Source organism: Varanus komodoensis, unplaced genomic scaffold (genome assembly GCF_004798865.1).
Source record: "Varanus komodoensis strain SLA01 unplaced genomic scaffold, ASM479886v1 scaffold6_2, whole genome shotgun sequence".
Taxonomy (NCBI): domain Eukaryota; kingdom Metazoa; phylum Chordata; class Lepidosauria; order Squamata; family Varanidae; genus Varanus; species Varanus komodoensis.
Genome location: NW_025336346.1, coordinates 19,349,137 through 19,362,832, shown reverse-complemented (window position 1 = coordinate 19,362,832; position 13,696 = coordinate 19,349,137). Strand labels below are relative to the sequence as shown.

The window sequence follows — 13,696 nt, the reverse complement described above, 5'->3', positions numbered from 1 at the left end:
TAAAAGCATCAAACTTCCTATGAGCATGCAGAGATAATGAAAAATAATTCCTGCTATGACGCTCCCCTATAAACATCTTCTATTTTGAAAGAAATTTATTCCAATTTTGATGCTACTCACTTATAATGGAATATTCTGTTCACTGAGAGAATGTTGCCAGTGCTGATTATAAGGGCACAGCAGAATTAGATGTTGCATTTAAATTAATGCACATGGACATACCACAAAAAGCAAGAAGTGTGCACGTTCACAATGAACCCCCATCGATGCAAGTGGTTCAGTATAAAATGGTGTTACACAGTGCAAGACAATATCTTTAAAATAATTTTATATCCTTCACTGATGTAATATGAGCGCATGTTAAACAAAACCACTTGGATGCAGCAGCTCCATCACCTTGTTTTCATCTGATGTGGTACAAATCTTGATTCAAAAAATGGCATTCAGCATTATTCATTGCATAGGGTGCTTTTAGACAGAGAGCTCCTGGTGTATTGTAAATGTAAAAGATATTTTTTAACTATTGCCCTTCCCCTCTTCCCCAAATGGATTTTTCCCAGGTTAAGAGAGAGAGAGAGAGAGAAGGAAAAAGAGGTAAGAAAACACAAGCGAGTTGCAATTGAAAGATGTTGCCATGTAGACTTCCACTAACATTCCAGGAACAGCAGTACAATTACACAGTAAAAGGTTGTCTGGAAGCATCCATATAGTAAGCATTTTGTCCTTACCTGTGGACAAAAAGATAGAATTACACTTTTGTCAGTCTCCTAGTCTCCTAGCCCGCTGGGAGCATTACTTTCTGGGATGTTAATTAACAAATAGTATCAATCTAAAAGCTTGTCAATTGTCATACTTTTAGCCCAAAGCACATAGTTTTAGGTTTAACTTCTCTACTATTTTAGGGAATGTCATCACTTCTATTGTGATGACATTTACTCACCCAGTTTCACCAGCTGGGAGCTCTTTTGGAAAAGGAGTGTGGAATGCTGAGTGTTTTTTGCATTCTGGCTTTTGGAATGCCAGTTGTTTGGCATTTATACAGTGCAATTGTACAGTGCTTCGTTTCAAAGAACTACAAAATAGTACCACACAACATTCTGATAAGCAAATTAGCAAAAACTGGACTAGATGGGAAAACTATTAGGTGGATCCCAAATTGACTGCTAAATCGGACACAAAGAGTATTCATCAATGGCACCTTCTCAAACTGTATGGAGATAACTAGTGGGGTGCCACAGGGTTCAGTCCTGGGTCCAGTGCTCTTCAATAGCTTTATTAATGATTTAGATGAGGAAGTACAAGGAAAGATAATCAAATTCACAGATGATACAAAACTGGGCAGAATAGCAAACGACCTAGAAGACAGAATGAAGATAAATTTGAACACTGGGCTGAAACCAACAGAATGAAATTCAATAAGGACAAGTGCCAAGCCCTCCACCTAGGAAAAAGAAACCAAAGGCATTGATACAAGATGGGGAATGAGTGGCTCAACAGAACTGAAAAAGAAAAAGATCTCACAGTAATTGTGGACAATGGGCTAAACAGTGTTTGGCAGCTGCCAACAGTGTGATGCAGCTGCCAAAAGGGCAAATGCTATTTGGAAGCATTACTTCCAAATCACGAGAAGCAGTAGTTCTTCTATACTCCGCACTAGTCAGACCTCACCTGGAATACTGTGTCCAGTTCTGGCCACCAAGATTTAAGAAAGATGCAGGTAAATTAGAAAGGGTCCAGCGGAGGGCAACAAAAATGATCCAGGGTTTGGAAACACTGCCCTATGAGGAGAGACTGAGAGGACTCAGCATGTTCAGTCTTGAGAAGAGAAGACCGGGGGGGGGGGGGCATGATATCCCTGTATAAGTACCTCAAAGGCTGTCACAAAGAGGAAGGTCAAGATCTCTTCTTGCTAATGCCAGAGTGTAGGACATGGAATACTCAAGTCAAGTTGCGACAACCCAGATTCAGGCTGGACATCAGGAAAAGCTCCCTCACTGTCAGAGCAATACAACAGTGGAACCAGCTGCCTAGGGAGGTGGTGGGTTCTCCCACACTAGAGACATTCAAAAAGAAACTGGACAGCCATCTGAGTGAGATGGTGTAACATGGTGCCCTGCAACAGCAGGGGGTTAGACTTGATGGCCTTCATGGCCCCTTCCAACTCTTCTATTCTGATTCTATGAAAAAAAAACAAATAACATTATTGTACAGTTGTCTGTATTACAGTTCAGTCACCCCTTCTAAAAGAACAAAAACTACATACCTGCTTCCATTTCCCAATCATTATTATTGAAATAATTTCTTATGCTTTTTATATCCATTTTGACAGATGATAATTGCTACAGTTTAACAGCTTGTATTCCTGATTTTAAAAAAAATTCCACAAGTCACTAATTTTTATTTATTTGGATAAGATTCATTTGCTACTCTATGACTTTCTAAAACTGATTTAATTAACAATCTCCTCCTCCTCTCAGTATCATGTTGTATATCACAATCACAGCACTCAAAAAAGAATACCCAAAGCTTCCTGCAAGTAACCTTTATTTGGAGCTCTATTTCTAGATACAGAGCGGAACAGAATAGAAGCCATACTTTTCACATGCATCCACGCTGTTTTCCCCAGCCTTATTCAGAGACTTTCAGATTCCTGGAATCCCCTACCCCCTTCTAATCTACTGCAGGATTACATGCATACCAAGACACCTTTTTCAATTGTAAAAATAAGCCATAATTCACTGTTTCAGCTTCACAGCCTATCAAGAAGTCCTTTATCTTAAGCTTGTGTGTTCAAGTCTGTGCAGTTTCCCTTTCTGTACAGAGCCCATGGGGATTCCATGTCACATGTCAATTTCTCTAACACAATAACTTTAAATGCTCATGCCCATTAAGTTTAAAGATGCTGCAGTCATTAAGTGAAACTCACAGATATCTGGTCCCATATGGAGTTCATTTCTGGCAGCTTATCCACTGGAACACTGCCTTGGATTCAAGGCTGATTTCTAGCAGGGCAATAAGATACAGGACACTCTTTACATGAACAGTTATTTTAAAAGTGCAGTGAATGAGAGTAACACCCTCAGACAGACATTTAAGCAACAGAGTTCCTGGTGAGCAGCTTCAGACGCCCATAAAAAGAAGAGGAAGGTCTCTGAGGAAAGCTATTTGGCTTTTTAACAGTTTTACCTTTTGAAAACTTTCTAATCCTCCAAGCTCCTTCATGCTTGTGCAGCATTACCTTTCATAAAGAAAGAGTCACGTGCCCACACCTAGCCTTGCTGCTTCCAAATGTAATGATGATGGAAAGGGCCACAACCAGCGCCACAAATGATAACTCCGTTTGAAGAAAAGAATTTTAAAACAGCCACTGAAAGATACACTGGGAACACCTGCACTAAGCAGCAGCATCTTTGTCGATTGCTCCCTCCCTCCCTCCCTAACACCCCTTAACAGATTCAGAGACTGTAGAAACATTTAATCCTCAGAAGCTAATCTAAATGCAACACTCCAAAAAAAAAAAAAAGACAAAGAAAATGTAGAAAGAGGGGGAGAATTGGCCACTGCCTTTTGGGAGTCTCGCTTTATCCCAGGAGCGAGTACATTAATAGAGCTTGGAACGAAATGCCATTTTATTCTCTGTAGCAGGGAGGGGATTAACAAGTTGTCTTCTCTAAACCTACTCTGCGTCATGCCTCTCTGAGCACTGAGAAAAGGACAGGGAGTGAAGTAAAGGAAGGGGAGTGCTGGCCTTTTATTTACATGCTTCTGTCTTTTATGGGTGATCACTGATGTGAAGAGTTTGCTAAACAGAATGTGTGTGTGTGTGCGTGCATGCATGTGCATGCACGCATATGAGCACACAGGTTCAAATCCTCACCCTTTAATTCCACTAGTCAACACGTACAAACTCTAAATAATACAGCTATTGTTGTAGAATCAAGCAGACAATGCATTTTGTGGCAGTTCTCCAAACCAACACAGTCTGTACGCAATGCGGGCACATCAAGGAAGGTGGCAGAAAAGCTGCTAGTTTCCCAAGCTATGAGCAGTAGGCTCCTGTTGCTAGGCTGCTCTTAGCTGGGAGAAAGGCAGAGGTTGGAGAACATCCAGCATGGAAAGTTAAAAGTAGTAGAAAGGGACATTTCTGAAGATGCAGCAAAAGAACATGGATGTTGGAGGTTCAGGTATGAGTGAGAAAGGAAATGTAGGTCACACTGGATCAGGCCACCTGTGACTCAAGACTGATACCCTCCCTCCATTTGTGGCCAAAGGATAATGCACCCAGCACTACTTCGCTACATGCACCAGCAAAAGCCAATTCATTTCCCTTTTGCATAGCTATCCTTTCTTCTCAAAAGAAGAGCCAGACTTCTCCACCAACCTCAAAGAAACATTTTTTATTGTTAGAGGAGAACTGCACAACACACTGAAATGGTGAAGTGCTGTCATAAATACCAGTTAGCATTATTCATTCAGGGGAAATAAAAAGCCCTTTAATGCACTAAGCCACTTGTGCCAGAGCTGCAGATGGTCGAGAGGACGAAAAATGAATGGAAAGGGATGCTACAGAAGCTTAGCAATGCCAAGGAAACAGCCTCCATAATTTGCACCTCCATTACTCACGCTGCCATTTGGTTTCTAAAAAGCAGGAGTTGCTGCTTGCCATAGAGAGAAACTCCATTTCTAGTTTATCCAAGCACAATAATGACACAAGTAAGATAGTATTTGTCAGAAGGTGACAAAAAGGTGACAAAAATGGAAGCAACTTTAAAGTGTGTATATATAAGGAAAGAAACAAGGGACTCATTCAAGTAATTCACCATGTGTATTTACAAAAGTATAATAATACTAGAGCTAGGGAGAGAAACCAATTTCCTATCACTTTTTGTTCAATAATAATGAGGAGGGAGAAGAAGAAGAGAGGAAGTTGCATTTATATAAACTGAGCATAAGGCTGGAGCCTAGCTCCAGCTCTCAGGCCGAACAAAAGCAGTGCTACCTCCACACTAGTGCAGACTTAGCAAAAACAACTATTTTAAGGCATCAACCATAGTCTTCTAAGAGCCTGTTTAGAATATTAATTATCTTGGGATAACAGCTCTGAACCCCCTTACTGTGAATTAAAGGGTGCAGCAATTTTAAAGAAAGAGTCAATGAGACTAGAAGAGTTAGACTCCTGTCAAGTAGGTCTAAGTATAAAGTGATGAGCAATCATGTAAACAGGAACTGGAAAGTATGGTGGATTCAAAGAAGAGTTCATTATGATTCCTCAGTGACCCCAGATAATCAGCAAGAAACTCCATATCTACTGAAACATACACTGAAAGGAGCATGTGGCTCTCAGCAATATAAAACTATATTTATATTTGCCATTCCTAATAAGAATCAATCAATGGTCAGGCCCTATTCATACCTGGCCAATTCTCTGAAGTGCTATCCAGTTTCCAGTCCCAATAATATCATCAAACTGTGACTGACAGGATTTAGTATTGTGTTTTCTTCTGGATTAGTACTTTCCACATTTCTAAATGTGTGTCAAAAGGTGAGAAAGTCTGCAAACTGAGAATGCTTCAGAAATGAACCCAGTAGGACTCTGCCTGTCGGGACCTACTTAGCTTATGCTCAGCATTTTGCTTGGATGGAAGGTAAAATCAGCTCACTTCTACATTAAACTTAGGTAACAGTCAGATAATACTGACTCTACTTCTGCTTAACTATGGTTATCATCACTATATAGTCTCTGTAATCCTGCAGCTTGTATTCATTCACTGGAGATCTACAACTACTTACTGTGGATTATCATTCTCATACTGTAGATGGTTACCTATATATCTCACTATAGATTTATCTTGCTCTTTAAGTATTTATCCTGAGCTGGCAGAAACATAACCATGTCACCCTGTGAACATCCAACTTGGTAATGAAGTCGCAGGTTGTCCCAGGGTTTTACACTTACAATGCAGCTACTTACTACATTACCCAAGATGTGAGTCTGATCCTGATACTTGAATGATTCTGTGCTCTAATGAAAGTTGACCACATGTATACTTGCTGCATTTATGTGTTCATGTTCTTCATTTGGGATGAAAATAGGAGGAACGATTTTTTTAAATCACTAGTGAATTTCTGTGCTCCACAAGTGAAGGAGGACATGTTCTTCCTACACCGATAGAGTGAACATGTCTTGTGACTGTGTTCAAAGCACTTCATATGCATTGATGATGCAACAACTTTGTAAGGTGGGTTGGTATTACCATCCTAACAAGACATATGAGGTGCTAAAGCAAGAGAGAAAACAGCTTGCCTAAGGAGAAAATAATTATTACAGAATTCCTGGTGGTCTGAACTATGGATTTTCTGGTTACTGTCCCATAGTGGCCACCGGATTAGAGTTGCACTTCCCTCTCCAGACACACCATTACTCAAATGTAAAAGTCACATGGGCATACAAACTATGATAGACATGTGACTATTTCCTGTACTGCACTTCTTTCCTAGATTTAAGGCAAAGTTCTGCAAAGTGCCTGCATTGCCTTATGTGCACTGTGTGATGTGACAAAGCTTCACAGGAAGTCATAATCAGTGGATGCCACCAGAAAACAAAATGATGACATAGAACAGCCTCCCCCAACCTTGTGCCTTCCAGACATGTTTGGACTGCAACATGCAGAATTCTCAGTCAATGGCTCTGCTGGATGGGAATTCTGGAAGTTGTGGTCCAAATGCCTCTGACAGACACCAGGTTGGGAAAGGCTGATATAGAAGAAAAAGTAGACTGTTAGAAACAAGGAAGTCAGAATGAATATGATTTGTTTCTAGATGAAAGATTACATTTCTAATGAAAAAAATATTGTTAAAGATCACATTAGGGAAGAAACATGCAGCAACTACTGCTCAAATGTGTAGAAGAGGGTGAAGTAAAGGAGTTCTTAAACCTTGTGTGAAATATTCCTGCTAAAACAGTCAAGAAGACATTAACAGCAATCTTGAGGTATGCAGCATTATACCAAATATTAGTCTGTGTTGCTGTTCTCTATCTAGTAAGAAAATTTATTTATTTATTTATTTATTAAAACATTTTTATGCTGTCCCATTCGCCTAAGCCTCGGGGCGGCTCACAACATTAAATTAAAATACAAACATTAAGTTATAACATTAAGTTAAAATGTTTGTAAGATGCAAACATTAAGTTAAAATATAAAAAATAACAATATAAAATAAGTCACCCTGGCCAGATAAAATCCAATAATATTAACAGTTAAAATGACGCTTAAATAAAAAGGTCTTCGCCTGGCGCCGAAAAACAAATAACGACGGCGCCAGGCGGACCTCTCTGGGGAGCGCATTCCATAGATTAGGCGCCACTGCAGAGAAAGCCCTCCTCCGAGTACCCACCCTCCTGATTTCTTTCACGGAGGGTTCCCGGAGAAGGGCCTCTCCCGCAGATCTCAAGGGGCGGGCGGGCATATATGGATGTAAGCGCTCCTTCAGGAGATGTTGTGAGATCAGAGGAAGGCCCAAATGGAAAGCACTGACAGCCTTCATAAAAAGAATCCTGGCAACACTAAGAACAGAAAATAAAGGACACCGTTTCAGATTTTAATCTTTTCCTGTAAGAAATCCTAAAGAACTTCCATATTTCTAATTACTGTTTTCTTGACAACTAGAAACATATTTGGCTTCAGTATCATCTTCCTGTAGTGCAAGATTAAAGACAATTGGAAAAAAGGGTGCCATAACTTAATTACTGCTTTCCAACTTTTGAATTATTTATTCTAACAGCAATTTATTTTTAAGAGTAGATACTTTACAAATACAGATACAATGTGTCAGCAACTTTAGTTACATGTGTGGGTTTGAAATTGAAGAAACAGTAGCATGTACACGCTATTTATTGCCCAATTGTCCAAGAAAATCCAAAAGTAATACATTGGTAAGTTAATCACAATGAGATTACATAATGATGTAACTAACAATAAAGAAGCTGTCCATCTGTTGGCCCAGGACAGTGAGAAGGACCTGCTAGTCTCTAGTTATGATACATGCTGGTCACTGATCTCAGGTTCCATGTTGAATTCCAAATACCAAGACAAGATGGCTAAGCAACCAACTCCTAGGTCAGTTTCACATAACTCAACAAACAATCCCAAGTGGTTTCCATTCTGCATTTTATTTGCATGGATGTGCCTGACCGATCGGACTCATCGCAGTGACTTTCCCCTGCCACCTGCTGTTTTCTTCCCTCTCAGTCCTCCAGGCAATATCCAAAGAGGCACTCCAAGGGGGAATGACAGCCACAGTTTGGGCTGAGTTTGAGATGGGCAAGGAAGTCTTTTATGAGTAGGAGTGGGAATCCATCTGATTCTCTGAGCTCGGCTCCCCAGACTCCAGTCAGCTGTGTAGCAGCTGTAGCTGCAGTCTAAGTTCCTAGTAAGCATGCCCAGAGTTTGTGTGCCCTTGGCTCCTTGCTTTGCAGAACCAGGCCAAGCATGAGAGCAAGTCAACAGATGCTAGAGGGATATATTCTGAAAGATTCATCTCAACCCTAAGCTGAGTTGAGCTCACCAGAGCTGTCAAAGAGTCTCTGCTGCAAAAATGGGGCTTCTGTTGAGGGAGATAATCGGGCACCCTTCCCTCCTGCTCAAGAGGGGACTGTTTGGGCACAAGGTGGGGCGGGTGCCCACTCCATGCTCAGGCAGAGGAGAGGAGAATCAGCTGGGTGGTGCTGTAGAAAGATGCTGCACTGCCCTCCATGAGCATCTGAGCGAAGCTTCTCTCCTGCATGAGCAGCGGGGCAAAAAGAAGCTGGGTGGCAGTTTTGCCCAGTTGGAACTTGGGCACCTCAGCCCATCCTCTTGTGCTGCGCCCCCTCACCCTGGCTTGCTAAAGAGGCATTCCCAACCTGATGCCAGCAAGGGAATGCCTCTTTGGCAAACCAAAACAAAAAGGGGAGGGGGACACCAGTGCTACCTCCCCCTCATTACCACCGCCCAGCTGCACGAGTCAGTCAGTGATAAGGACAAGAGGTGGCTAGGTGGCAGCACTGCCCCCCCCCCTTTCTTGCTCTGACTTGCCAAAGAGGTGTTCCCAAGATGCCACCCAAGTGTAGTCAGCTGAGGTTCCTCCTTCAAACAATCACTGGCCACAGACTGCTGTCCTTGCAAACTTATTTTATTGCTCCCAAGTACAAATCACCCAGAACAGATATCTGAGCATGCACAGAACAGTTTGTTGAATTCAATCTAGTGTTTAACTCCAGGAAGTCTCCTTATGAACATGCATGGGTCCCATCCCCTTGGGAGGAGCTCCCTGAAGGTGAGCACGCCTCCTCTCTGAGGAATATGATGATGAGTTAGCAAAGGAACATTGATGAGTGAAAGTTAAGCCACAAGAAGATTTCAGCTTGTGAAAGAGGAGGGGGAGTACATCATTCGCTTGATAGTGAAATGCTCCAGATTTCTAGCATGAACCTGAAAGTTCTCAGGATACTCAACCTTTTCTACCCTTTCTCAATTCCAGGTGTCCTGGAAACTGTGGCCCATTCCATTTCAGGAGCATTTTTGGCAACTGTAAAAAGTAAGGCTTTCTTTTAAAATAGGGTTTTTGATAGGAACATATAGATTTCATGGCTACAATCCTTGCCTTCAGGATTACAGGTCAAAAAGATAACATAAATGGATAGAGAAGGAACAGGAAACAAACTCAGGAACTATATTTTTAGTTTCAAAGTTCAGCATGCAGTAATTCAGTAGTCCTGGCATTGGATCTATGCATAATAGAAGAGCTGCTGGTGCTTCTTTGTTGTTATCAACAGTGGCAGGTGCTTGGTAGAAGAAGGGGGTTCTCAGCTGGAACTGTATCCAGACACAATGGGAGGCACCAGATTGCAACATCTAGTAGATGAAAAAGTGATGTTCTCAGCAGGAGCTCCATCTATGCATGAAGCAGGGTGATTGCCCTTAATGCCAATTATTCTCTACCCTGAGCAGGATTGTTCTTGGGAGGAAAATATCAAGGCCCTCCCAACTCATATGGCCAGGGAGACACTTCCCTAAGCATAATCCCCTAGACTTTTTGAATGGAAGCCTTCTTAGATTGCTCTATACCTTTACTCACCTGTATCAGACAATTTATGTGAAGGATGTAACTGAACACAGTTTTGTTTTCCCAGTGCTGCTGTAAATGACTAGATCACAATCCATTCTATGCAACACTTACTGTATGTTAAACCTTAGCTTTTGGAAATATGAACTTTTTAGGGACAAATAGGGTTGAATGTTTTGCCAGTCCCCAAGCCAGGACCAAAGTCTTGTCTGAGAGCAAATATCAAAATAATCCTGAACTATGATCAGTCTATGGTTTCTTGCCCTATTTAGGTGGGATCCTGAATAATTTTGTTAACCCATTTCAGGGCAAAGGATGAGGTCCACAGAGGTTCCACATCCAGCCAAAGCTCCTTCTTGAATCTCTGTAGCAGGCAGAACTCGGTTAACACTGCATAATCTAGAATGACCTTAAACAGGTCATCATCTTGTCATCACTACCATAATATATTCCACTATACTCAAATGCTTACTAAATGTAGTGTAATTTGTTACGATATTAACAGTATAATTTCATAGCATTGCCAGCAATAAAGAATCTTCAAGTAGAGGATTTGTTTTCTTATTAAAATATTGGAAAGAATATGCTAGGTACTATCACTACTGTATAAATATATTTTGAATATGAAGCATGTATTAAAAAGTGACAAAATGAAGGCACAAAATATCAAAAGCATGTTGTTGTCGAATTTAAAATAGTACTTTAAGAACTGCAGCTCATAGTCTATTAATTAGCACCTAATGTCTAATTCATCACTTATTTGCCTGTTGCACTACAAATGTGCAAGCCCTTAATTGTCTCCTTGATATTATCACTCTGAGGGCCAGTGCATACAGTATGGACCAATTATCCAAGTCTTCAAATAAAAGTACACTGTGCATAGCTTTCCTCAACCAATCTGGACCTTCCTGCAATGCACCGTTGCATCCTGAACATGTTAAAATGTGTATTTGCTGCAAGCATTATAGATTACAGGTTTAAGTGCATATGATCCACAGATATGAGGCGACCGTTATGAAAAGTCTTGGAAATTTCAGGGAACACTTTAATCTAGCTTTTCAACTTAAGGTGTCCTATCTATTCTTCTTTTTTTTTAACTCTAAGACTTAGATTACAATGATTTAGACCTTTTAGAAGCTCAGATCATGCTTACCTACTTTATCTTAGATGAAGGGCTATGTTGAAAAGCCCTTTATCAGGGGTTCTAAAAAAAACCCCCTTAACAACAAGAGAACAACACTGAAACCAATCCTGGGTGCAACAGCATACATTGCCCCAAAGCACAGCTACAAAAATATCTATATTCTGGTCTGGTGATGTGGTTCTTGTAAAAGTCGAAAGGGTGGAATAAAAAGAAAAACTGAGGCAAGGCAAAGGAAAAGCTGGGCAAAAGTTAGGAATGCATCTAATTAGGCAGTATAAGAAACAAAATGCTTAGACCAAGATGGACTGCCAGCCTGAACAGTCTGACATTTGTTCTTAAGGCAGTGGTCTCAGGAATGCAGAGATGGAATCTTCTTGTTTTTAAGACAAACAGGAACAAAGTAGAAGATTTTAGAATCAGGCAGACAACTTTGTGACATTTTCAGCTGCGGACCCTCCCTGACAGGCACTGAATTTTTTTTAGTGGTGTCTAGAGCAGTTATGATGCACCAAAAGGGTCAAAACGAGATCTTCTTCAAGCTACCATAAGCCTTTTGATGCTATTCAGTGCCTACAAAATACTCAAAGGGCCACAAAAACTTTAAAATGGCCATGCTAGATGTCATTGTTTTGTTTTGTTTTGTTTTGTTTTGTTTTGTGAAGGCAGAAGGGGTGGTGGGGACTGCATGCTGCCCACTAGTTTTAGAAAGAACAGAGAGATGTTGCTTATTCTGGCCTACTTTTCTTAGATGCCTTTGTTGGATTTTGTTTTGTTTTTTGTGTCTACTTTGGCCACAACTGGGTAGTAGAAAACAAGGTGAATCTGAGATATTTCACCTGAGATGTTATATTCAGGATCCACAGTCATTCTGGTATAATCCCAAGCAACAGGAAATAGCAAGATTATTTAGACATTTACAGTGGTACCTTGGCTCACAAACTTAATCCGTTCCAGGACTCTGGTCATGACCCAAATTGGTTGAGAACCAAGTCAAATTTCCCCATAAGGTTCAATGTAAATAAGGCTAATCCGTTCTGTAGCTATTTTAATCACCAAATTTTAATCACAAAAATTTGAAGCAAAGTGACAACAACAAAGATCGCAGCCATCTCCCCCCACAGCACAACTGCAATTGTGCTAGTGCAGGGAAGACAGGCGTGATAGCAATCGTCATCCGATGCAGAGTTTACGACCTGACACAAAATTTTTCTGAAATTTCTGTTCGCGACCCGATTTGGTCATGAACTGAGGCATTTGTGAGCCAAGGTACCACTGCATACCTCACTTTTCCAGGATAAATTAAAACTCAAAGCAGCTTACAAAAATCTCACACATACACATGCACATGTGCGTGTATAACTCACAATAAAGCTAACAATCTCCAAACTATGTAAAATGAAATTAATAATGAAATGCTCTTTCTGTTAGCACCGATGAGAATTGGGCAAGTTGGTCCTCTACTTTGTAGTTCCTCCTAGACATACATCAAACTTTGACAGAAAGATAAGAGAAAACTTCATACCTCTCAAGAGAACTACATTTAGCTACATTGGGGACACCAAACTCACGTCCTAGGTATTAAATGTGCAGGATAACAGCAAAGATAAAAACCGATTTCTTACCTGATCTTATCTTCTGCATTGGTGACTGCCTCATTGTACTGATCCAAAGTCATCTTGTAGATTTCAGTATTCTGAAAATTAAATTAAATTAAATTAAATTAAATTAAAAACTCTCATTCAACATTACAATATTGATTTCTAAAACTGTACAGTCCATTATGACAGTTCTCCAACTTGTGAAGGGAAATGGAACAATAGCCATTCACTATATATTGGCAGTTTTCCCCAGTCCAGTGTCCTCCCATCATCCCAAACTGTTAGCTATACCAACTCTGGCTGATGGGTGTTGCAATTCAAGACATTTAGAGGGCACCTGGTTGGGGAAGATATCAAAGATGGGACCATAAGAAAGAATTATGAAAATAAAGGATTCCCAAACTACTCCTCATCATTAGCAACCAATCAGGGTGCCTGTAATTTGATATATAATCCCATGGAGTCTCTCTATTATACTAAGCAAATTATCACTCCACTTCAGACCAAAGCAAACACCCTCCAGAACTGAGATGTGTGTGAGAAGGAAAGTGTTCCTCCTTCCCAGCAGTTCCCTGTGCCTTCTTCATAATGGAGAGAGCCATGGGTCTGGTGGGCACACCATATTCAGTCATAACCAAACCAAAACATAAAAGGTACAATGGAGGGGGGGAATCAAGTAATATAATAAAACAAAGAGATTTTTTTAAAACAATCTCCTGACAGTATACTGTATTTGTTTTCATTAATCTCCATCTGAACTTAACTACAACTTTATAGGTATGGAAATCTCAGTTTGTAGAGTGAAGCCAGGTAAGAAATCATGCCCTAATTAGAAGAAAGCAACTCTTTT

General features: G+C 40.5%; 1 protein-coding gene across 2 annotated transcripts in view; it reads right to left on the bottom strand.

Moving 5' to 3' along the window:
* The window catches only part of CHCHD6 (coiled-coil-helix-coiled-coil-helix domain containing 6), a 236,176-nt gene that overhangs the window by 80,262 nt on the left and 142,218 nt on the right, over positions 1–13,696 (bottom strand). For both annotated transcript variants that reach the window (XM_044451210.1, XM_044451211.1), the window contains one exon: positions 12,871–12,941. In XM_044451210.1, the coding sequence (XP_044307145.1) occupies positions 12,871–12,941 (71 nt within the window). The remainder of the gene's footprint in view (positions 1–12,870; positions 12,942–13,696) is intronic.